This window comes from Mesoplodon mirus (assembly GCF_964341445.2).
Source record: "Mesoplodon mirus genome assembly, chromosome: 11".
Lineage (NCBI taxonomy): Eukaryota > Metazoa > Chordata > Mammalia > Artiodactyla > Ziphiidae > Mesoplodon > Mesoplodon mirus.
In genome coordinates, this window is record NC_138987.1 from 30,091,100 (window position 1) to 30,117,148 (window position 26,049).

At 41.7% G+C, this 26,049-nt stretch overlaps 1 protein-coding gene across 2 annotated transcripts in view; it reads left to right on the plus strand.

Annotated features, from left to right (window-relative positions):
• The window catches only part of RFX4 (regulatory factor X4), a gene marked incomplete at both ends in the record, with an annotated part of 171,482 nt that overhangs the window by 132,066 nt on the left and 13,367 nt on the right, over nt 1–26,049 (plus strand). For both annotated transcript variants that reach the window (XM_082636573.1, XM_082636574.1), the window contains 4 exons: nt 4,894–4,988; nt 5,398–5,515; nt 17,307–17,426; nt 17,766–17,927. In XM_082636573.1, coding sequence (XP_082492699.1) covers nt 4,894–4,988; nt 5,398–5,515; nt 17,307–17,426; nt 17,766–17,927 — 495 coding nt within the window. The remainder of the gene's footprint in view (nt 1–4,893; nt 4,989–5,397; nt 5,516–17,306; nt 17,427–17,765; nt 17,928–26,049) is intronic.

Below are 26,049 nucleotides of genomic sequence, written 5' to 3' on the forward strand. Positions count from 1 at the left end.
AAATCATAAAAATCAGATCAGAAATAAATGAAAAAGAAATGAAGGAAATGATAGCAAAGATCAATAAAACTAAAAGCTGGTTCTTTGAGAAGATAAACAAAATTGATAAACCATTAGCCAGACTCATCAAGAAAAAAAGGGAGAAGACTCAAATCTATAGAATTAGAAATGAAAAAGGAGAAGTAACAACTGACACTGCAGAAATACAAAAGATGATGAGAGATTACTACAAGCAACTCTATGCCAATAAAATGGACAACCTGGAAGAAATGGACAAATTCTTAGAAATGCACAACCTGCCAAGACTGAATCAGGAAGAAATAGAAAATATGAACAGACCAATCACAAGCACTGAAATTGAAACTGTGATTAAAAATCTTCCAACAAACAAAAGCCCAGGACCAGATGGCTTCACAGGCAAATTCTATCAAGCATTTAGAGAAGAGCTAACACCTATCCTTCTCAAACTCTTCCAAAATATAGCAGAGGGAGGAACACTCCCAAACTCATTCTACAAGGCCACCATCACCTTGATACCAAAACCAGACAAGGATGTCACAAAGAAAACTAGAGGCCAATATCACTGATGAACATAGATGCAAAAATCCTCAACAAAATACTAGCAAACAGAATCCAACAGCACATTAAAAGGATCATACACCATGATCAAGTGGGGTTTATTCCAGGAATGCAAGGATTCTTCAATATACGCAAATCAATCAACGTGATACACCATATTAACAAATTGAAGGAGAAAAACCATATGATCATCTCAATAGATGCAGAGAAAGCTTCCGACAAAATTCAACACCCATTTATGATAAAAACCATCCAGAAAGTAGGCATAGAGGGAACTTTCCTCAACATAATAAAGGCCATATATGACAAACCCACAACCAGCATCGTCCTCAATGGTGAAAAACTGAAACCATTTCCACTAAGCTCAGGAACAAGACAAGGTTGCCCACTCTCACCACTCTTACTCAACATAGTTTTGGAAGTTTTAGCCACAGCAATCAGAGAAGAAAAGGAAATAAAAGGAATCCAAATCAGAAAAGAAGAAGTAAAGCTGTCACTGTTTGCAGATGACATGATACTATACATAGAGAATCCTAAAGATGCTACCAGAAAACTACTAGAGCTAATCAATGAATTTGGTAAAGTAGCAGGATACAAGATTAATGCACAGAAATCTCTGGCATTCCTATATACTAATGATGAAAAATCTGAAAGTGAAATCAAGGAAACACTCCCATTTACCATTGCAACAAAAAGAATAAAATATCTAGGAATAAACCTACCTAAGGAGACAAAAGACCTGTATGCAGAAAATTATAAGACACTGATGAAAGAAATTAAAGATGATACAAATAGATGGAGAGATGTACCATGTTCTTGGATTGGAAGAATCAACATTGTGAAAATGACTCTACTACCCAAAGCAATCTACAGATTCAATGCAATCCCTATCAAACTACCACTGGCATTTTTCACAGAACTAGAACAAAAAATTTCACAATTTGTATGGAAACACAAAAGACCCCGAATAGCCAAAGCAATCTTGAGAACGAAAAATGGAGCTGGAGGAATCAGGCTCCCTGACTTCAGACTATACTACAAAGCTACAGTAATCAAGACAGTATGGTACTGGCACAAACACAGAAAGATAGATCAATGGAACAGGATAGAAAGCCCAGAGATAAACCCACGGACATATGGTCACCTTATCTTTGATAAAGGAGGCAGGAATGTACAGTGGAGAAAGGACAGTCTCTTCAATAAGTGGTACTGGGAAAACTGGACAGGGACATATAAAAGTATGAGATTAGATCACTCCCTAACACCATACACAAAAATAAGCTCAAAATGGATTAAAGACCTAAATGTAAGGCCAGACACTATCAAACTCTTAGAGGAAAACATAGGCAGAACACTCTATGACATAAATCACAGCAAGATCCTTTTGGACCCACCTCCTAGAGAAATGGAAATAAAGACAAAAATAAACACATGGGACCTAATGAAACTTAAAAGCTTTTGCACAGCAAAGGAAACCATGAACAAGACCAAAAGACAACCCTCAAAATGGGAGAAAATATTTGCAAATGAAGCAACTGACAAAGGATTAATCTGTAAAATTTATAAGCAGCTCATGCAGCTCAATAACAACAAAAAAAAAAACAACCCAATCCAAAAATGGGCAGAAGACCTAAATAGACATTTCTCCACAGAAGATATACAGACTGCCAACAAACACATGAAAGGATGCTCAACATCTTTACTCATTAGAGAAATGCAAATCAAAACTACAATGAGATATCATCTCACACCAGTCAGAATGGCCATCATCAAAAAATCTACAAACAATAAATGCTGGAGAGGGTGTGGGATAAAAGGAACACTCTTGCACTGCTTGTGGGAATGTGAATTGGTACAGCCACTATGGAGAACGGTATGGAGGTTCCTTAAAAACTACAAATAGAACTACCATATGACCCAGCAATCCCACTACTGGGCATATACCCTGAGAAAACCATAATTCAAAAAGAGTCATGTACCAAAATGTTCATAGCAGCCCTATTTACAATAGCCCGGCGATGGAAACAACCTAAGTGTCCATCATCGGATGAATGGATAAAGAAGATGTTGCACATATATACAATGGAATATTACTCAGCCATAAAAAAAACGAAATTGAGCTATTTGTAATGAGGTGGATGGACCTAGAGTCTGTCATACAGAGTGAAGTAAGTCAGAAAGAGAAAGACAAATACTGTATGCTGACACATATATATGGAATTTAAGGGAAAAAATGTCATGAAGAACATAGGGGTAAGACAGGAATAAAGACACAGACCTACTTGAGAATGGACTTGAGGATATGGGGAGGGGGAAGGGTAAGCTGTGACAAAGCGAAAGAGCGGCATGGACATATATACACTACCAAACGTAAGGTAGATAGCTAGTGGGAAGCAGCCGCATAGCACAGGGAGATCAGCTCTGTGCTTTGTGACCGCCTGGAGGGGTGGGATAGGGAGGGTGGGAGGGAGATGCAAAAGGGAGGGGATATGGGAACATATGTATATGTATAAGTGGTTAAATTTGTTATAAAGCAGAAAAAAAATTAAATTTAAAAAAAAACACCCTGGCTCTGGTGCGCTGTGACCTTGGCTTCCAAATCTGTAAAATGGGGATAATGCAAAAGGATTAAATGGGACAGTGTGTGCCACATACATGGTACACAGCATAGAGCTAGTGTAGGGAAGAGGTTGGGAGGCAAGCACTTGAGTCAGGCTGTGTTTGAAACTTGCCTCTGCCATTAACTAGCTGTGAAAGTCACTCATCTCTGTGTGCTTCTTTTGCCTCATTTGTCAAAACGCTGGGTGGGGGCGGGTAATAATAGTACCTACCTCCGTGGGCCGTTCATCCTTTCAACAAACATTTGAGCAACTACTATGTACTAGGCACTGTTCTAGGTCCTAGCCTCATGACATTCACATTCTAGGGGTAGCCTAAGGTCAGAGTGTGTCCGTAGAAAACATTTTAGGAGAGTGCCTGGCATATGCGGCAAGCACTCAGTAAATGTTGGCAGTTAGCCCTTTCATTGCCACCTCTATCATTATCATCACGGATTGAAGCACAGTGGCTCAGACGCACAGACAGTGCCATGAAGAGTGAAGGAACACCAGAGAGAAAGTCAGACTGGGTTCCAGTTCCTGCTCTGCCACCAACTCACCCTCTGACTCTGAGGGGGTCATCTGATCTCTAAGACATAGCTTCCTCACCTATAAAATGAGACAGATCAACTAAATGGGTTTTTTAAAGTCCTTTCTCATTCTAAAGTATATGTTTTCGGGTCCTGGAAGCTGACCTCTTGCAGCAGTTATCAATTAAGTAAAATAGAGCAGATTGGCCAGTCCTGGAAAATGGGACAACAAAAGCTGCTCAGGCAAATGAAAACTGTAGGAACATGTGAATCCTGAATTGTGGTTTGATTTACTGAGCTTCACATACAAAAACACAAAGAAATGTAATAAGAAGAGATGTTTTGGATTGGAGGTCACCACAGCAATGATTCTACTTTCTGCAGTGCTTCACTGATTACAGAGTCCTTCTATAGTCAATTATTTGACCTGTACCTGAAGACAGGTTGTAAAGTGATATGATGATCCTCCTTTGACCAATATGGAAACTTGAGGGCACAGTGATTGTTTCCTTTACACAAATGTTTATTAAGCATCTGCTACATGTCAAGCACTGAGAGGCTGGTTAGGCTGCTTGTCCAATATGGTTGTGGTTCAGAAACATTTGAATGGTCAAATGTGCCTTACCACGGGGCAGAGAGCAAGAGGGCAGCAGTGCATCTCCCCTGTAATGCAAGCAAGTGCGTACTGAATAAGAGCTATATCACAGGTAATGTGCCAGCTAATAAAGCTATCAGGCAAAGAAGTATCAGGGGGACACACCCATGCACACCCCTGACTATAACAGTGTTCTTAGTGATATAGTGAAGGTAGAATGCAAATAGTAAAGTGCTGTGAAAGTACAGAGGGAGAGTGATCAGTTCTGCCGGCAAGGGGCATGGGAGGGTAAATAGGATTTCATCGGAGGATCATTTCAGCTGTTTCATGACAGACTAAACAGTCTAAGCAGAGGGAACTGCCTGAGAAAAGCAGAAATGGCAAGTAACCCGGGGTGGCCAGGGCTTAAAGTGTACACAGGCATGGAAGGTGAGCCTGGAAAGGTAAGTTGGGGTGTATTCTCTAAATCCTTGAATGCCCTGCTAGGACTTTGGAGTTTTTTATTTTATTCAGTTGTATTCCTTTGCTCTTTTAACACCTGTGTGTGTTTAAACACAACTGCATGGTGTGTGGGGTCTCCTCTGTTTGACAGTGTATCAGGAGTTCGACCATCTCCTGGAGGAGCAGTCTCCCATTGAGTCCTACATCGAGTGGCTGGACACCATGGTGGACCGGTGTGTTGTGAAGGTTGGTAAGCTGAAGCGGAAGGTGCAGGCCCGGGTATGGCAGCCCATCACTCGCCTTGATGGCTCCTGGGTCCCGCAGTGAGCTAGCTGAGTGTTTCCTCGGCAGCCTTGGAGCCCTAGGGATACAAGGAGAGGCCTGGGCCCCCCTCAGGCAGGGGGGAGGGGTACATCACGAGGCAGGACTCTTGAGTCTCCCTCCCCTGGTTCAACCAGGTCAGCGTCTCTCTTAGCGGTTGTATGTGTTGAGTCTCGACAGAAGATTTCATTTCTTAAAGTGTATTTTTGCTGTTAAAAATAAAAAGTCTATAACATTGAACTTAGAGACCCGAAGCCTTCCTGTCATTTTAATAGGAGACAGTAATAAATGAAGGTCAAATCAACCACTCATACAGCCGTTCACTGTCTTGTAGGTGGCTGCCAAGAAGCAAGGGTCCCTGAAGAAGGTGGCCCAGCAGTTCCTCTTGATGTGGTCCTGTTTTGGCACAAGGGTGATCCGGGACATGACCTTGCACAGTGCCCCCAGCTTTGGTAAGGCCACCCCAGCCCTCCCCACATCCAAACACATCTTCTCCGGGCTCCAAGATGTACCAAGTCCATCTCTCCAGAGTCAGGCGTGGTCTTGCTGTCTCTGAGACCACAAGGATGTCACCCGGAAACATTCTCTGTTCTGGGGGGACACGATATTGGTAGGACTTTCAGGGAGAAAGATGGCACTGCATGCTAAAGGAGAAGTATACATATCTGAAAATGAGAGGCTTGCACACAGATAACATTATTTGAGTTTAAAGAGGAGTAAATAGCAGTGACTGTGCTCCCCTTTTTCTGGAAGTCCCCAGTCATGGCTGCTTCCACCGGTCTATTTTGCCAGATTTCATAGTGCGGATTTGCCAAGACTGGGCACATGAAGAAGCCTCTGAGTCCAAAATTTGCAAATGGCTTGATTGACAGGCCAGTGGTGGGTAAAGTTTTCTTTGATAACGTGCCCCAGTGTGATCCCCAGTAAAGGACTTTTGCATCCATTTTCCCTTTTGTTTTGCTGACCCCTTGGGTTTTCATCACCTCCAGGAGACATCCCTACCCCAAGTCCTTGTCTCCTGTTTTCCAGTGTAACGGGACTTGAAATCTCTGACCGGAGGTGCTTACAGTAGCCACTGCAGGCAGGAGCCTAATCACTGACTTGGGGTGAATGCCATTTTTCACTGGAAAGAATGGCATACGCATTGAGTCCAGGTCATCATTAGCAAAGTGAGGTGGAACTTTAAGGCATTATCCAGACATTTGAAATCTCAAAACACTTTGGCCTCAGTTTTCTAGGCATTTCGGCAAAGGGCTATTGGTGAATTTTCTGGGTAATTGCTTCGGTTCTCTGTTTTACTTTGCAAGTAGAGATGTGGTTTTGCTTCTCATTATCTCCAATTAAGCCAATCAGCTCTGGGTTTTGCTCTGGGTTTAATTTGACACTTTTCCATCTAGCTTTTTATGGTCTTGTCACTATTTCCCAGTTGTGCTATACAATGCAGTGAATATGTGGTGAAACAAAGAAGGCACTATTTTTTCTAAACAGCTCTGTCCGTGAAAGACTGTGTTTACCCAATTGGAGAAGCGTTTTGTTGTGGATTTCTTTAATCTCAGCATTGGGAAGTTCTCTGAACCTGCCTGCACCATGGCTACAGATGGAAATTCTCTTTGAGCTGTATATGGAAATGCTCTGGTGACTGCTACCTGGGCAGTGCCATCAGGCATGGCATTTTGATGACTTCCAGTTCAGCATAGTTAGTGTTAGCACATGTTACCTCTGGCTCTGGGAAAATCATTTGTGCATAACTGCTTTCAGTTAAGCTGATGGGTGAAAAATATTCGAGATTTTTTTCATTGCTTCAGAATCAAAGAAGAATGATATCACACAAATAAGTATATATACATCTACAAAGCAAGCACCCTTTCCTTGTTTTATATCTTATTCTTCAATGTGCTGATTCTTATACTGACTGTATATTATCAAACACCCTTCATTAGACAGGGAAAGTAGTCTATGTTGTAATAGTCTTTGAAATCCATTTGTATGTACTAAGTTAACAGTCAATGTTATGGACAGTAGAACAATTAGAATAGGTTGAATTTATTACTAAGAAATATTATTCCTTAAAATGTGTTTATTTCTTTTTGAACCACACACATTCTAGGATACACTGGAAACTCAGGCAAATGGCAAACATGGTCACAAATCTTTTAGAAAAGGAAAGAAAAAAGATATTAACGCAATTTCACTTTTACAGTATTTTTCAACCCTGAACAGATGGAAATAATACCTGTCTCCAAGTCCATTTAGCAAACTATCTGAAATGGTCCTGCTCATCCGACTCATTGTTGAGTTTTACAGCTTGGGGTGACAGGCAAGTTGAAAGAATTTGCGGCAGACAAAAGCCCAGCTCCCCCTTTCTGCCTGTATATGTCAAAGACACAGTTGGTGGTTGTGTTTGGGTCATGTGTTCCCTGTATAAAAACAGCTAATTAGGAAAAAGAGCCCTCTGTTCCCTGGCCCCTCCCCCAACCACAGGGGCCAGCTCTATATATCTTATAACTCCCACACGATCCTGGTAGCTGTGAATGGTGCGGGGTTTGTATGTCCGAGTAGCAGGCTGACCGTCACAATGATCGTGTGGAATATCACAATGATCCCGCGGGGGGACTCTATCACCTCTTCGCAGAACAGCCTCTTTCAAAGGTAGTTGACTCCTTTCTTCTCCTTAATTCCTTTTCACTCTTTTCTCCCTAATTCCTTTTCACTGAAAGAGCCTATGCGGTGAACTAAAGTAGCCAGACTTTCTTTCTCTGCTGCAAGCAGCACTTTCTAGCAAAATTAGTCAGCAAAGGTAGGGTAGCAGGCAATGAACTTTTCATCCTAATGGGGCTGAGGAAATTAGAGGTTCTATTTAAAAAAAGCAACAACATCGTATTTTCAGTTGACTGCTCTGACTTTAGTTCGTAGGATACCTGGATCCCAAGTCAGTGCAGGTGCCTTTACCTTTCACTGTGGGTTTTTACCAGATGCCCCTGTTTCACTGTTAGGAACATCCGGAAGGCAACAATAGTTCCTGGAAGTGCTTCAGCATGAAATTCTGTGAAAGGCTGCCTTGGGTTTGACGGCTAAGGGAACAGGGCTACATATCATTTCCCAGGTTTTCACCTTTTTACACACTTGTTTTCTGGCCTAACATCAAAGCTCACCCACTCGGGCAGGGCCAGGGAGGCCACATGGGATCAACTCCCAGGCCAAGTGGCCATGACGGATGGCGCCTCCAGACTGCTTCTCAATGTTTAGATGTACTGGCCTGGCTCTCTTACCCAGAACCTGCTAAATTGCAGAATCTTGACATTCACAATGTCTCTCAGGCCCCCTCCAAGCACCAGGAGGCAGGTATTGCTTTCCCTGTATTCGGGAGAAGAAGCAGAGACCCAGAGAGGAGAGGGGGCTTGCCCAGGATGCACAGCAAACTGAGCTGAGCTCCCCTGGGGATCTATCCCATGCTAGAGCCACACTGCCAAGGCCTCTTCTAACTTTCTTCAGCTGAATAGTAATAAGAAAAGCAAAGTAACATTTATTCAGGGCCTAGTGTACACTAGACATAACATTAGGCACTTTCCCATTTAATTCTCACAACAACTTATGAGGTCCACTATTACTGCCCTCAATATAACAGAAAAGGAAGCCATGATAGAACATGAAGCAAAGGCAGGATAATGCTACTCTTTATAACAAATGTGTAGGAAGCACATAGAACCATTTAATTCTCCCATCAACTCTGCAAGGCAGATAATAATAGGTACCTTTTGACTGAGTTGGAGAATTTTCTTGCCCAAAATCAATATGGCAAGTGGCAGAGCTCTGTTTCAAAAGCAGATGTGCATGACCACAAAACCCATGCTTTTTCAATTACCACAATTAAGACAAATATCCTGGGCTCAGATGCATGGCACAAAAAGGCTAGACAAATTTGTTTACCCCTCATTGATGGTTTTTCTAAAACCATATTGATAGAGTAAAAAACTTTTTAAGCTATGAGAGAAAAGAACAATAATTAGACTATCATGAGTAATAAGAGATGCCAGAAGACAATGGAATAATATCTTTTAAGTGCTGAGAAAAGAACTGTCAACCATTATTCAGGAGTGAGGGCAAAGCAAAGACATATTCAGTTATACAAAAACTAAGAGAACTGTATGGCACCCATAGAACTTCACTTAAAAAAAATTAAAGGATGGATTTCAATAAGAAGAGAAATAAAACCATAGCTAAGGTCTGGGATACAAGAAACAACAACATTCTAGTTATTGTTGTTGTTTAACAAAAGTGTAGTGGTTTAAAACAGTATCATGCTTACAGATTCTATGGGTCAGGAATTTGGACAGGGTCCAGCGGGGATGGCTGTTCTATGATATCTGGGACCTCAGAGGGGAAGACTCAAAAGCTGGAGTTCATTGACGGCTGGAGGCTGTCATCCTCTGGAAGCTTTTTCCCTCATGTGTCTGGTGCCTGAGCTGGGATGACTTGAGCACTAGGACTGCCGATTGGAGTGTGTTCAAGTGGCCTCTGCATGTGGCTCAATTTCTTCACAACACAGTGGCCTCTGAACAGTTGAACCTCTCACATGGAAGCTTAGGCCCCATGAGTGAGTGTGCCGAGGGGGGAGCCACATTGCCTTTATGACCCAATCTCAGAAGTGAAAGTTTCACTCCCCCTTACTCTGTGGATCAAAGCAGTCACAAACCTACCAAGATTGAAGGAAGTGCATAGGCACCCCCCCACACAATTTTCCCAGGAAGGAGTGTCAAAGAATTTGGGAGCCCTGTTTTAAGATGAGAGAAATTTTAAAATATATAAGCAAATTTAATTAACTTTTGGTTGTAATTTAAAAACGAATTTGTGTGTGTTTCAAAAAGGTAAAACCAAATTCCAGGAAACAATAAAACACAGGGTAGTGGGGAGAGAATCTTTAAGGAATAGTTAACGCATGCTAAGGTCTTTGTCTTGAAATACTAAATAACTGTAGACTTTGTTGAAAAAAATTATAGTTTGGATTTAATAGATGTTTGGATATATGATCATCACTAAAAGAATAGAATCATAAGTTACCAAAGAAAAATGGAAAAATGTGAAAACTTAAATGGCAAGAATTGAGAAGATAAAAGAAGCTTAGAAAAAGGATCATAAACTCAAAATATGAAACAGGATGCTAGAAATAAGATCAAATAATAACAACAGTAAATGAAAAGTTCTCTTCCCTCAAAAAACATCAGGCATAAATTGCAACATTTACTAAACTTTTAAGAAGCATAAAATCCTTAGTTTATGAAAATGAACACGAAAACAAAAGAAGGAAAGCTGTACAGTTAATTTTATGAAGCTAATATAATCTCAGTTTCAAAATCTTGGAAGAGCTGTAGAAGAAAAGAATATTATGACTCAACCACACATAAATATAGATGAAAACATTCTAAATAAAATACTAGCAGATCAAACCCAGGGCAAATTTTTTTAAAATCATGGTTAATGAGCCCTATGCCAAGAATTCAAGTATGATTCAAAGTCAGAAAATTACTATTTAACATACTGCATTAACAAATTAAAAGAGAAAAATCATATGATCATCTCTGTAGATACAAAGGAAAAAATATTTGATAGAGTTCAGCTTTCAAGTATAATTTTAAAAACTCTTGGCAAACTAGGAATAGAAGGGAATTTATTTAACATGTTAAAGAGCACTCAAAAATCTGCAGAAAACAGTATATTAAATGGTGAAACTTTAGAAGTTTTCCCATTCCCGTCATGAATAAGACACAAATGCCTTCTAATGCTGTTTCTGATAGATACATACTAGAGGTCCTAGCCAATGCAATAAGAAAAGGAAATGAAATATAAGAATTGGAAAGGAAAACACAAAATTGTCTTTATTTATACACATGTCATGATGGCTGACAAGAAAAAGAGAATCTACAAACTAATAGAACAAATAAAAATTCAGGCAGGTTACTGAATTCAGTTTTTTAAAAATCATTGACATTCTTACCATTAACTAGAAAATATCTATCTCTATGTATCTATATATTTATACCTATATATCCCATTCACAATAGCAACAGAAATGTGCCCAGAAAAAAATTCTAACAAAAATTATTTTAAGACCTTCAAGGAAAAAAATTTAAAAATATTACTGAAATATACCCTGTTCATATCTGGAAAAGGATATGCCCTTCAAATATATAAATCAATTGGAATTTCCATCTGGTTCTTAACTTTTTCTTCCTTTGATTTTGAAAATCTGATGTTAAAATTCATATAGAAAAGCAAAAGGCTGAGAATAGTAAAGGCATTTTGAAAGTAATGAAGAACAGGTATAGGGACTTGCTTACCTGATATTCAGGTTTATTAAGGAGTAAGACGATGTGGTCATCTAACAGTGCTAGACAAAGAGTAGTGAAACAGCAGAGATGCCCAAGACAGACTGACATGAAACTTGTCTTTGCCTCATCAAATTCTTGCCTTTCTGTCTCAACAAGAGGATTGTACAGATGATCTGTGTGACAGAGATATGGCATTAAAAATCAGTGGACAAAGGTTCTGGGACACGCATTTTAGGATAAATAAAATAAAATTAGACCTCTTCCCTAGAAACAATTTTCCCCTTCTGAAAAGAAACATCTAAATGAAAAAAAAAACAACCTTAAAACCTTTTAGAAGAAAACATGGATGATAAGTTTATGACTTTGGAATAGGAAATTATTTCTTTAAAAAAGTACCAAAAAGGATAAATCATAAGGAAAATATTGGCAAAGTTGACTGCACTTGGATTTCAAACTTCTGTTTAATAAGCACAACATAGACGAAATTAAAAGATAAAAGCCACAGAGGGAATATCCTGGCAGTCCAGTGGTTAAGACTCCACACTTTCACTGCCGAGGGGCTGGGTTCGATTCCTGGTCAGGGAACTAAGATCCCACAAGTCGCATGGTGTGGCCAAAAAGAAAAAAAAAAAACCACAGAAAGGGGGAAGATATTTTGCAATGCATATAACGAACAAAGTATTAATATCCGGAATATATGATAAATCCCTCTAAATACATTTTTAAAAGACAAATACCCCAGTAGAAAAATGGGCAAAGAATATGAATAGACAGTTCACAGAAGAGGAAATTCAAATGGGCAATATCATATGAAAAGAGGTGGACCTTTCTAGTAATTAGGGTACTGCAACTTATAAAGACAATAACATTTCATACCCCTCAGATGACAAATACTGTATTTCCTACACTACCAGTAAGGATGTAGAAGATCTTGGTGAGCAATTTGGCACTATCTCGTCAAGACTTAAGATGCAGGTGCTCTTGGACCCAGTGATTCCACCTCTGGTCCTAGACCCAGGTATTTTTTGTACCTAGGCAACAGGTACAAAAAATATTCATTAGAGCCAGTTTCCAATAGTGAAAAATGTAAATAACCTAAATTCCATCGACAGGAGAATGGACAAATAAATCGAGGTATAGTCACACAATGGCCATTAAACAAGACCTACATGTGTCAGTGTGGATAGATCTAAAAACACCCAAAGTATCAAGTGCAGGTTGTAGATTACTCTGTAAAGTATGGTACCATTTCTATCAAGTTTGAAAATAAAAAAACAATATCATGTGTTTTATGGATATATAAATATAGGTAGTAAGAGTATAGAAATGCATGTAAACAGTAAATACCAGATTCGAGGCAGTGATTACATCAGGGCATGAACACAGGAAGCAGAGAAGTAGGATTAAGGAAGGGAGCACAGGGGGTTCGTTTTTATCTTCAATTTAAAAATATGATTCAAATATGGTAAAATGTTAAAATATTATAAAGCTTGGTGTTGAGTACACTGGTGTTCATTTTAAAATTCTTTTTTTTTTTTTTTTTTTGGCCGTGCTGTGCAGCATGCGGGATCTTAGTTCCCCAACCAGGGATCAAACCCCTGACCCCTGCATTGGAAGCACAGAGTCCTAACCCCTGACCACCAGGGAATTCCCTTAAAATTCTTTATACTTTTCCATATGTTTGAAATTTTTCATAAGAGAAAAGAAATGCTTTGATTCTATAAGATACCATTAACTATGTTACCATATAACAACAACAATCTCCTTTTGTCTCTATCCTAGTACCTTTTTCCATAACAAGCTCTGATGCTCAATAGCTCTGTAACTTTAGGCAAGTGGTTTAAAATCCTCTGAGACTTCATTCCCCCATGTGTTAACTGAAGATAATAATACCTCCTTGGGACTTCCCTAGTGGCACAATGGTTAAGAATCTGCCTGCCAATGCAGGGGACATGGGTTCGAGCCCTGGTTCAGGAAGATCCCATATGCTGCGGAGCAACTAAGCCCGCAAGCCACAACTACTGAGCCTGCACTCTAGAGCCCGTGAGCCACAACTACTGAGCCTGTGTGCCACTACTACTGAAGCCCACGCGCCTAGAGCCTGTGCTCCACAACAAGAGAAGCCACCACAGTGAGAAGCCCGCGCACTGCAACGAAGAGTAGCCCCCAGTCGCCCCAACTAGAGAAAGCCCGCGCGTGGCAACAAAGACCCAATGCAGCCAAAATAAAAATAAATAAAAATAAATAAATTTAAAAAAAACCCTTCATAGTGTTGTTGGAAAATTAAAAGGGCTTAGCACAGAGCATATGGTAAGTAGTCAGTGCTTGCTCATTTGATTCATTCATCCAACAAATAACCATTGAGCCTCTACTGTGCCTGGCATTGTTCTAGACACCGGGTATAGAACAGTGGGGAAAAAAAACCAGATAAAAATCCCTGCATTTATGGAGCTTATAATCTAGTGTAGGGAGGCACGTGATAAAGATAAATAATTTCAGTATATAGTATAGCAGATGGTGTTAAGTGCTAAGGGAAGAAATAAAGCAGGAATGTTAGCTCTAATTGCCTCTCTCCTGTCTGTCTTTGATGTTTCTCTTTTCCTCTCCCTCTCTCCCTCCCCTGCCTCCTTCCCCTCTCCCTCTCATCAGTCTTTGGGTACCCTGGCACTGAACTGTTTGTTACCTAATAATCTTAAGGATTGATTTTTGCTAAGGACACTGTAGCTTTTGTGGAGTCAGTGACTGAGCTTTAAGTTTCCTTTGTACTCAGAGCACTTTGCACAATAGTAATAAGCAAGCAGCAAGTAGCTCTACAAACTCTCCTTGTTTGAAAGATGATTGAAAATTATCAGACCAATTGGGTAACTGATCAGAGTCATTAGGAAGAGAGCTTGAAACCCCAAATCAGCACTTCCCCTGGAGTACTGGCCTCCAAACCCAGCTCTGATGTTTTCTAACAGTGTGGTCTTAGGCAAGTGTCTTCACCTCAGATCTTGTTTCTTTATCTATTAGACAGGGGTGCTGTAGAGATGATCCAAGGTGCCTGCCTGTGCTAAAACTACTAAATCCATTTTTATTATCTAGGGTTTTCCATTCTAATTCGGTTTCATAGTATCTTTCTCTCTTTCTATCCTGATTGACTTAGAGCCACATCTCAGCAAATACTTCTTCATTTTGGAGACCTTTTCCTTTCAGGTATTTGATGCTATCTTTTGACTCCTTTGACTCTATGAACAAGGCAGTCACATCACAGGGTGTTAGAACATTAATAGCAAAAGGGACCTTAGTTACTATTTATTAAGCATCTAGTATATACTTTTCCTCATTATGGTACTTCTGTAAAATAGGTTTGACTGTTTCCCTTTTAGAGAGCCATATTGCACGATTGAAGAACAACTTCAGAATCAGACAGTCTTGGATTCAGATCCCATGTCTGCCACTTAATAATTGTGTGACATTGGAGAGCTACTTTACTCCTCTAAGTCTCCGTTTCCTCCTTTGCAGAAGGAGGGTATCGCTCATCTCAAATGGTTGTGATGAGGATAAAATGCAATAATAAATCTGCAGCAGTTAACCCAGTGGCTGCCACAGAGCAAGGGCTCAGTAAATGGCTGGTTTTATTTTTAACATTTTCAAGGAGCAGCTCATCCAAGGTCCCAGTTACTAAGTGGCAGAGCTGGAGCTCAACCTGGGCAGTTTGATCCAGACCCATGCAGTTACCCACAATGCTGTAACTTCCTCAGTGGTTCACAGGACTCATTTTGGGGAAGTAGATGGAAAGTTTAGTCTTGGAAGTCTGCATTTCACAATGACTCAAAAAAACCCTGAACCTTGCTGAATTCCAAGTGGGGTCAAAAACCAGACACAGCACCCTGGAGACGGAGGAAAAATGTGAAGAAAGTGCAGGACAGGGGACGTGGGCGTGGAGCTCTGTGGGCACAAGGATCATAGGTGGTGGCAGGCTCCAGAGAGAGAGGGTATTGGTGTAGATGTGCGTGACCTGCAGGGCATCCAGTGGCCTCAGAGTTAAGCCAGGGATTTTCTTCTGTAACATTTCTGGAGCAAAAGAATCAATCTATCTGAAATGACGTGTGTGTGTGTGTACGTGCGTGCATGCGCACATGTGCACAAAGAAGCCAGGTACAACCAAAAAGGAGAAAATTAATAAATTCCACCAAAGAGGAGTCATCAAAAACTGGCTCTCATCACCTTATTTCTGAGACCTGAAAAGGCATAGAGCCCAACTCAAATGGCCCTTCTGGGGACCATGTCCTTTATTTTTCCCATCTGTGCTATGAGGAGACTGGACCAGATGATCTGTAGGGGAAATGGGAATGGATTTTCGGAGCCAGAGCAAACTGAGGCCAATCCCTACTTAATTCCAATGGAGAGACTCATTTCCTTGTGTGTAAGAAGATAATACCACCTATCTCACAGTCTGGTGAAAGGATGAGACCTGTGTTAAGTGCTTAGCAGAGTTCTTGGCACATAGTAAGCATTCAATAAATGGGAGGTGCGATGACAATGATGATGATGACAATAATTGTGGTGTTGATGATGATGCTAGGATCACAAGATAATAAATAATGCCAGAGTTTCATAAGGCTTCTAAAAAAAAGCAAACTCAAGGGAAATAGGAAGAGGAGGGCAGCTTGTAAATAGTCGGTGAGATGTTTTGGACACTTCATAGGACAGCAGGATGTCCATGTGGAGATGTCCCTTTGAGAGGTGGAAACATGGGACTAGAGATGAAGGCTTGGCCTCTCTGACACCGGCATCTGTGAGGTCTTCATGACAACATACATGAAGGCCCCTTCCATATGTGGATCTTCCACTGTCCATGGTGGCAGCATGATGTGCAAGAAAAGATGGTTTGGGGGACTTCCCTGGTGGTCCAGTGGCTAAGACTGCACTCCCAATGCAGGGGGCCCGGGTTCAATCCCTGGTCAGGCAACAAGATCCCACATGCCTTAAGAGTTTGCCTGCCACAACTAAAGATCCCACATGCCACAACGAAGATCCCGCAGGCTGCAACTAAGACCTGGAACAGCCAAATAAATAAATAAATATTTTTTTAAAAAGATGTTTTTGAAGTAATGTACTGTGTCATCTTGCACAAGTACTTGACTTTGCAAAACAGGAGTAAGAGCACCTGCCTTACAAGGTGGTGGTAGATATTAAATTAGAGAATATAATACTTTGAGCACAAAGACTGGCACATGGGAAAAACCTTTTAAAATGATTGTTCACATCCCTTTTTATGATGTAATCTACTCTAAATTTAAAATGAAGAATACTGCTTGAGGATACCAAATCTTTTCAATTTAATACCTTTTGTAACAACTATGTGCTAAACGGAAGTCTCAGAATCATTTAAGGAAATTATTCCATTGTTGCTAATTTAAAGTGTCAGTTATGCTCCCGGAATTATGTTGTGTACATTGGTAGACACCAGTGAGTTAGAAGGCAAAGTCCCTGCTGTGAATATCCTTAAGTCCAGTCGGGGAAATAAGATAAACTTGTGGAAGAGAGAAAAATGCAAGACACTATGTCAAGCAATGCTGAACAAAGTGAGGGGTGCCCAGACGAGGATGACGCCAGTGCGAATGTGAGAGCTCAGGCGCGTTTTGACAGATGGCTCAATAGGTGCCATTTTTGATGATGTCCTATTAATAAATCGAGCAAGGAAAAGACTCACTTGCCACAGTGTTAATGACACTTACCTTATGCTAAACACCAGGCTAGGTGAGGAGACGACAGAGGAGAGCAACCTCTGACCGCAAGGTGATCCGTAACTGAGAGGGAATGAGGGTCCAGGACAGAGGGTCAGAGCACCGTGTGACGTGTTATTGACCAGGCTGAGGGGCACACCTGAGCTGACGTGACTTACCTTTCTGTTTGGATCTTCTCTCACCAGGGTCTTTTCACCTAATTCACTTGATGTTTGATGACTATGTGCTCTACCTGTTAGAATCTTTGCACTGCCAGGAGCGTGCCAGTGAGCTCATGCGAGCCATGAAGGGAGAAGGAAGCACCGGTAAGCCGGCATTTCACTGGGAATCGTCCTCGTTGTCAATTTGATTTGTATCCTTACTTCTGTGCTCTGTGTTTCTTTAGCTCTGCATCCCAAAGAATTTAGTTTTGGTGAACAAGTCAAATGGTGGGAAACCAATAATGTCTTTTTCTTCTTGAGAGTGGGCATGTGTGTACGTGGGAATTCCCTTGCATGCCACCATGGTGATGGGAAACCATCAGAGGTTTTAAGCAGAGGAGTGACATGACACAGATTAGAAAGAATATTTGCTTTTTAAAAGTCCCTTAAAGACAACTTGCCTTGACCTTTGGCTCTAAGAACCCACCCTTTCTCTACCCATAGCAGAAGTCCGAGAGGAGATTATCTTGACGGAGGCTGCCCCACCAACCCCTTCACCAGTGCCATCGTTTTCTCCAGCAAAATCTGCCACGTCCGTGGAAGTGCCACCTCCCTCCTCCCCTGTCAGCAACCCATCCCCTGAGTACACTGGCCTCAGCACTACAGGTAATGAACAGTCCCTCAAAGGCTTTGAGTGGGGAGTTGATGTTTAAAGCCAGAGCTTTCTGGAAAAACATTCTCCCTCCAGCCCCCTCCCAAAACAATGCCAAAATCTGAGTATCCTCCTGGATTTATGGATGACTTGCAGTTATCCATTTATTAGTTTGTATGTATTCCTTATGCTTCTGTTTTCAAGTTGGCAGATTAAGTCCATGATAAAATCTCCACCCACTGCCCCCCCATAAAAAAATAAGTCACTAAAATGATATAAAACACAGAACACAGCCATTCTTGAAAACAAGAAAGGGAGCCCTCCATGAGCCAGAAACTGAAAGGCATCTCTGGAAAGTGGGGAGACAGGAAGTCATATGCTAAGCCATGGTAGCCAGAATCAAGGCAGGGGCAGTAATGGAGGTTCAAGCTAATGCTACAGGGTCCCCAAGGAAGGGGAGAGTCCATCTGGTTGGAGACCTCACAAAGGAGGGGATTTGAGCTGAAACTTGATTTTAACTGACAAAGGTATTACAGAAGGGCCTCTGGGGAGAGGACAGTGTGTGCAAATGCACAGGGCAGGAAGTATGGGGCCCTTTCGGGGAATGGTAAAGTGGTTAAAATGTAGGTGGTGGTGAAGAAGTGTTACAAGCCTGGAAAGGTAAGTTGGAGTCACATCCTGCAGGATCTTGTATGCCAAGACAAGGTTTGAAAATGGAAGAAATGTTACAAGGATAATAATAGCTAGTTACTAGTGTCTAAATGTTGCTTTACCATGCACAAAGGACCCTTGCGTAATTGTCTCACTTGATATTCACAGTAACACTGCAAGGTAACTATTGTTTCATTTTATGGAGGAGGAAAAGTAAAGGGTGGAGAAGGGTTAATTAAACTCCTGGTCCCAGGCACCACAGTCAGCAGTTACCATAAACAAATTGATTCATTCAGTCATTCAGCAAATGTCCTTGCTCTCAAGACTTGTGGAAATGATACACTGGATGTGGAATCTGCAGTAAGTGTTAGCTAATATATAATAATAAATAGAGTGCATGTGTGCACACGTGTGTTTGTGTGCACGCACGTGTGTGTTTGTGTGCATCTCCACGTTTTTTCACATGGTTGCTGTGGGGATTAGATGAGGTAAGAAAAGCCAAAGTGCTTTGTTAATAGTGCACTGCTATCCAGATAGAAGGGGTTACTGTTAGGAGTGCCTATAAGATGAGGGCTGCAGCCAAGAGGGGTGTAGGAGTTCAGGGAGGAGCAGACCCTGTCCATCCCACTGGAACCCAGGCAGGCGGAGGAGAGTCTTCAGGAGAGAGGTGAGACTCAAAGGCAGCCTTAAAAGATGAGAAGGACTCAGCTAACAGAGTGAGCACACAGGAACCAAAGGCAGAAACAGCCTTCTGCTAGATGGCCCTGGGTGAGGGTGGGGCAGGTGAACAGACCAGACTGGAGTGGAGAGCTTGGTGAAGACTGTGCTAATTCATACATTATTGTCTACTCCCTCATTTACCCAAGTACCAAATCTGGAAATCACTCTCCTCTTCCTGTTCCTGTATTAGCTAGGATAAGCTAAGTTGCTGTAACAGATAGACCCAAACATGGATGGCGTTAACACAGTGGAAATCTATTTCATGCAGGGTGTTTCAGTCAGAGAGGAGGCTCTCTTTAATGCAACCATTTAGAGACACATGTTCCTTCAATATGAGGCTCCACCATACCCCAGGGTAGTGGTCCTCAAAGTGTGGTCCATGGACCAGAAGTATCAGCATCACCTGAGAACTTGTTGGAAATGCTCATTACCAGAGCCCATTGCAGGCCTACTGAATCTGAAACTCTAGGGTGGGGCCCAACCATTTGCTCAGGAAGCCTCCAGGTGATTCTGAGGCTGACTAGTTTGAGGACCACTGTCTTGGGGCTTTGTCAAGTCTGCAACCAGCTAATGGAAAGGGAGAGTGGGTCTGGAGGAGGAAGACCCACTCGGAAAAGCCCTGGCCTGAAGCTGGCGGATGTCACTTCCACTTAGATTCCATCAGCGAGGACTTAGTCACATGGCCTCATGTAACTGTAAAGAGAGGCGGGGAAATGTAGGATAGGGTTCCCAGGCAGGGAAGGGGAAACAGATATGGGAGAGACAGCTGGCATTCTCCTCCACACCTCCCAAGGCCAGTTGTTCTAACACAAATCTTGACCCACCCTTTCCTTCCCAGCCCACTGCTGCCATCTGGTTCAGGCCTTCCCCACCTCTCATGGACATCCACAGTGACTCTCAAGCTGGGTATCCTCCAGGTTAGAATCTTCCTCCAGCCCCTCATAGCGTGGGCTTAGTTATATCCTAGTTCTAATTAGAATACACTGGGAACTAAATTATGTATTTTTGAAGATCTAATAGGATGAGATTGTCGTATTTAGGTGCTATCTTTTATCTGCTCATTCACTCACACGTCCATCCATTTATTCATTTATCTAATAAATATTTCTCAAGTGGTTTCTGTGAGCTAAACACTTCAAAAGCTGGTGATACAAACAAGTGAGTCGTGGTCCCTGCCCCTGGGAGTTTATTGTGAGAGGTTAGGGTTCTGATGAGCAAGACGGCAGTTACAATATAATGTCACGAGTGCTGAGTTGGGAGAAAGGTCAGTGTTGGGGAGCACAAAGCAGGGCTTCCAGCCTCTGTTTGGAGGGTCTGGTCGGGGGCCAAATAATGAGAGAAAAGGTATTCCAAGCAGAGGAAGTAAGTAGTACAGAGGCCTGGAGGCAAGAGAGCATGTCATTTTCCAGGAGTCTTTTGATTAATTCTTTCACTAAAGTTTCCAGAACCAGAGCTACTCAGAGAAGGAATGAACAGATGCTTAAGAGCCTATAAGGTGCCTGCCCTCTTTTGCACGTTGCCAGGGGCAGATACGTGCCAACAAACCCAGTGGCCCTTTGTCAGAGACAGCTCAGGAGACTGGGTTCTTCAGAGCAGTGATGAAAAAAAGCAGGGCTGTCAACAGCTGGCATTAGATGAAGTGATGATTTCACTTTGGGTCCACAGCTGGAGAGCCTTCCTCTTCTGTGGAAATTCAGATGTGAGCATCCCTGCATTTGTGTACATAGATGGACCTCAAATCACATTTAGTTTTCTACTTGGAGCAGAAAGAACTTGACCGCCTCCCACCTCCCTCCCATGTCCTCTCCCTAGTGGGTTGTTGTAGTACCTGCTTAGAAGGCTCCAGAAGAAAAGTACAGAACGACGTTATTCACTGAAAATAAAAAGGGAAAAGAACTTAAGCACTGTTCACAGCTCTGCAGCTGCTCAGGGGTCCATGGGAGACTGGAATTGGGGGTCTCCTGCCTCACTAAGGAAGGAAGAGCAGTGAGAGCAGCTAGGAGCCACTTACCTGAATAATCCTGTCCACGTACTCCCACCACTAGCAGACGCACATGTCGGTCCGTCAGTGATAACATCCTTACTTCTAAAATAAACAGGGAAATTATGCAAATGAAACAGTTCTGCATTATGAAGCAGAAACAACTTGAGTGGAACCTTTCTTCCAACGTAGCAACAGATCAAACAAGGGGACACTAAGGAAAAAAGGGGAAGGAGGAGTGCAAAGGAAAGATTTCTAGGATCTCAGGATCATTCTCAGCCAGCTAGTGAGTCTGCTGCTGGCTTGCTTTATAGCAATTTGGAGGCCTCACGGTATGGCAGGTGTGATAGTCAGAGGCACAGGAATATCATAAATGTGTACAGAGATTTCTGTGCAACGTGTTCAGGAGTCGTAAAAGTAGCTTCTTAGAAATACAAATGTGAAACAGGTTCTCTTCAGATGAGTGTAGCCTTTGAAGGTTCTGGCACATTCCAGCTTTGTTCTCAGATATCTCCAGGGAGCATTAACAATGTTATCCTGTATAAAACTATCTGTAATATTTTTCTCAAGTACCACTTTTGAAATACTCCATGGCTAAATTGGACTGGACCTTGGCATGCATTGTGGGTCATGGTCTTGGAGGGAACATAAACATAATTTCCTAACAACATGTATGGTTTTATAGCTATTACAATATAAAGCACAAATTATCCATTATGTACGCCTAAATCTTAGGAAATCTATTATAGTAGGCTTCTTAAGTTTGGGAATTTGTGCAGTTTTTTATTGAATAATGTTGTAAATTGGAGAACAATTATTATAAATTTTATAAAATGCATTTGCCATGTTTTTTTAAGTTAACTCAGCGTATGGTTTTCATGACCAGCTAATTTTTATTTCCATCTTTAAATTACTGCTTGATTTGTATACCATTACTTTCCAAGAAGTATCTAAAGTGGTTAACAATTAAAAAAAAAGCAAAACCAATTTTTTTAAAAGGACCCAAACCAGGAAGCAAGAAATAAAGAAGTAGAGAAAATTAAACAAAACAAAAATACTCTTGGCTGAAACAGCTTATTAACGCCTTACATGAAATTTTATGTGATCTAGTGACTTTGTTGGGCTTCTAGGACTCTGAATATCATTGCTCAGATGATATACATGTCATCAAGTTTAGCTCATTGAGAGTCAGGGCCAATCAGGTACCTGCAGCTCTTCCACATAGCAGTGTCTCACTGTTGATGGACACTTCCCCATTTTTCAGCTGTGAAAAAGAGAACAGTATTACGTCTGTCTGGTGAGCACAAAGAGAAAATTAATTCATTGCACATAACCTTTTGGGAACCTTTGACACAAGGACTAGTGAATACAAAGTAGTGTGAGAATGAGTTATGACTCACTAGGAAAACAGCCACCCATCTATATCTGTATCTAGTTCTCTGTCCATACCTGTATGTATTTCTAAATATGTTTTAGGATGGTGTTTATTAATTGTTTTGAAAAGTCAGAGGGAAAAGGAAAGGCATAGCAAGCACCCCAAACCACCTGATGCATGGCCAGTTTTGATTGGGTATGTCAGAGTCTGTGGCAATGCCATGAGAAGAGACTGGGTAAAAGGTTCCATTTCAACAGATTTCCACAAGGTAGAATCTGGCCCATTTATCCTTTTTTTTTCCAATGTTGTGGGCTTGCCACCTTCCTCCTGGCCCAGCAAGCTCAGAAATCTTAGCTTCCTTTAAGGAAAACTGGTGCCTCTCCTCTTCAGGAGCATGGCAGGTGGTTCCAAATGGAGCACCCACTTCACAGGACACTGGGCTGCAATTCTTGAATGTCTTTTAAAGCAAAACGTTAAGATCCCACTCTGTCCAAGTCAGGCCCCCGAAGGGTTCTGAGACCTCGTTTATGATGTCATTTTAAGTATTCCCTCCTTCAGCAATGACAATAAAAGTTAACTATTAAACTTATGTTTTCAACTTCCCACCATGGGTTCCCTGCAACACAAAACCAGCAAATTAAATCATTGAGATGCTAGGATGCCTAAAGAAATATAAAGGCAAATTCCTCATAAATAGCCCTAACTGTAGAACATCTGGCCTGCCCAGCTGCGTTTTCTCTGCATCAGTTGAGGATGTAACAAAGATAACTGGTGGCTAGTCTTTCCAAGTAACAAAAGCTCAGTTATTCTGAGGGCAGCTGAAGTGAGTGGGAGTTGGTGGACACTGCGGCCCCGCCACAGAGCCGCAGTGACTCACTCACAGAGCCCCAGAGTTGTCCCTGCCAGTGAATTCCTCCTCGTCCATCCCTGCTGCCTCCTCTTCTCCAAAGGAATGAAGTTAGGAAATAAAAACCGGGATTGAAAATAGATTGTTTAATCTGCCCCTGACTTCACACCACCAGGGGCTTGGCTTCATGTTGGGACCTTTGGATTTGCTCATTCATTCATCTGTTCATTCATTCCGCAAAAAGTAATGCCATGTCTAATCTGTGCCATGCCCTGGGGTACACAAGCGAGAAAAATAGGCGCAGTTGCTGTCCTCGTGATCCTTACATTCTAGTGGGTAAGAGAGTCGATACAGAAGTAAAGCACTGGGTAAATATATAATTTTGAATGGTCAAAAGTGCTATGGGGACCCATCATAGATGTTGGTCAGAGGAGGCCTCTCTGAGGACGTGACATTTATCTGAGACCTGGAGTATGACAAGGGGCCAGCCACATAAAGGCTGGGGAGAAGAAAAGATCATTTTAGGTAGTGGGTATCAGCATGTATACGGGCTTGAGGCAGAAAAGAGCCTGGCATAGTGAGGACTGAGTAATGTATATAAACGAGGGAGAAGGTGCAGGAGAGGAAGCTGCAGAGGTGGACAGGGGCCAGGTCATGCCATATCAGCTTATCTCTCTGGGAACTGATGCATTTGCTGCCCCTGGTCAGTTTTGTCAGTCAGATTTTGGCCATGGAACTGTTGGTAAAGTGTAACTCAAACAGATGAGGTTTTCAGCTTCAGCAAATATTCTCCTTGGGCTTCTCTGGTGGCGCAGTGGTTGAGAGTCCGCCTGCCAATGCAGGGGACACAGGTTCGTGCCCCGGTCCGGGAAGATCCCACATGCCGCGGAGCAGCTGGGCCCGTGAGCCATGGCCGCTGAGCCTGCGCGTCCGGAGCCCGTGCTCCACAACGAGAGAGGCCACAACAGTGAGAGGCCCGCGTACCGCAAAAAAAAAAAAAAAAAAAAAAATTCTCCTTAAGCACAGCTACCTTTAGGATAGATGATAGCCAGTGGGAGTGGAGATAGATATAAAATCTTCTTTCTCTTCTCAGTTTTGAAGGTTACAGGAAATGTTTGTTTAGTATCAAATACTCTCAAACAGTGCTGTTCAAATGGAACTTTCTGTGATGATGGAAACGTTTTTTTGTTTTTTTGAATCCGAGCTGTCCAAAACAGTAGATACCAGCCACTTGAGGCTACTGAGGACTTGAAATGTGGTTAGTGTGACTAAGGAGCTGAATTTTTAATTGTATTTAACTTTAGTTAATTTAAATTTATACTGGCTAATGTATAGGGCAGGACAGCTCTAGAATCTAGATGTACTTAAAGGAGCTTATTTCTCAGGAAGGTACTAAGAAAGGCTTAGGCTGGCCCAAAACATGAGCAACATCTGTGATGGTCCATAGAATTCTAGTGGGGAAAAGGTTCAAATGATTTAGTCCAAAATCTGACAGAAGGGTATGGCCAGGTAGGCTAGGAAGCAGTTTAAATGTTCACAAGTCTGTACCAGAGTCTCACAACTTGTGATCTGTAATGGCCCTGAACATACACGATGCACGATAGGAGGCAGTGTTTCCTAGAGGCTTGCTACTCAAAGCGTGCTCCATGGACCAACAGTATTGCATCATTTAGAAGCTTGTTATACATGCAGAATCGCTGGCTCAACTCCCAATCTCCCACTGAATCAGATCTGCATTTTAACAAAATCCCCAGCGATGCAAATGTACATGCAAGTGTGAGAAGCAACTGTTATTGTGGAAAGGTTATGGAGTTGGGCAGATCTGGGTTCAAATCCCAACTCTGCCACTTACCTGACCAAGTTTTGGGCCTCAATTTTCTCACCTGAAAAAGGAGGTAATACTACTTACCTCAAAAGGATTATTGTGAAGATCCAATGAGTCAATATATAAAAAGAAACTAGTATGAGAACTGGTTTATGTTGGATGATCATTCATTCATTCACTCGTTTAACAAATCATTATTGATTACCTCCTATATTCTAAGCATCCTCCCTGTCCTGAGGCACCCCTTTCAAGAAAAGAAGAAAAATAAACAACAACAACAACAAAAATTCAGGGAAGAAGAATGTTTTACTGGGGATGAGAAGGAAAGAAAATATTCGTCTCTAGCAGTTTCAATACTATAACATGGACAACAACTTTATAGGATTCTCAAATCCTATAGGATCTTTAGAGGATTCTCAAAGATCAGGGACTTTCACCACTATTCTCAGACTTTTAATTAGACGTGGGGGAATGGGGAGGCGAGAATAAGAGAAAGATGGGAATTAGACGAACATGGAAGGTTTGTTATTGTTTTACCAACAAATAAAAAGCATTCGAGCTGTCTTAAAAATTAAGCACAAACTAGTAACTGCACAGATTTTCTTTTATTAGTTTCCTTAAAAATGAAGAAGCAGCAGTCCTCATTGGAGGTCCCACCGGTAGGAAAGGGAATGCAAGGGGTGTTCTTTTCTGCTCCCCAGGCAGAGAGCGTTTCTCACCCAAGCCAGTAGGTGTTA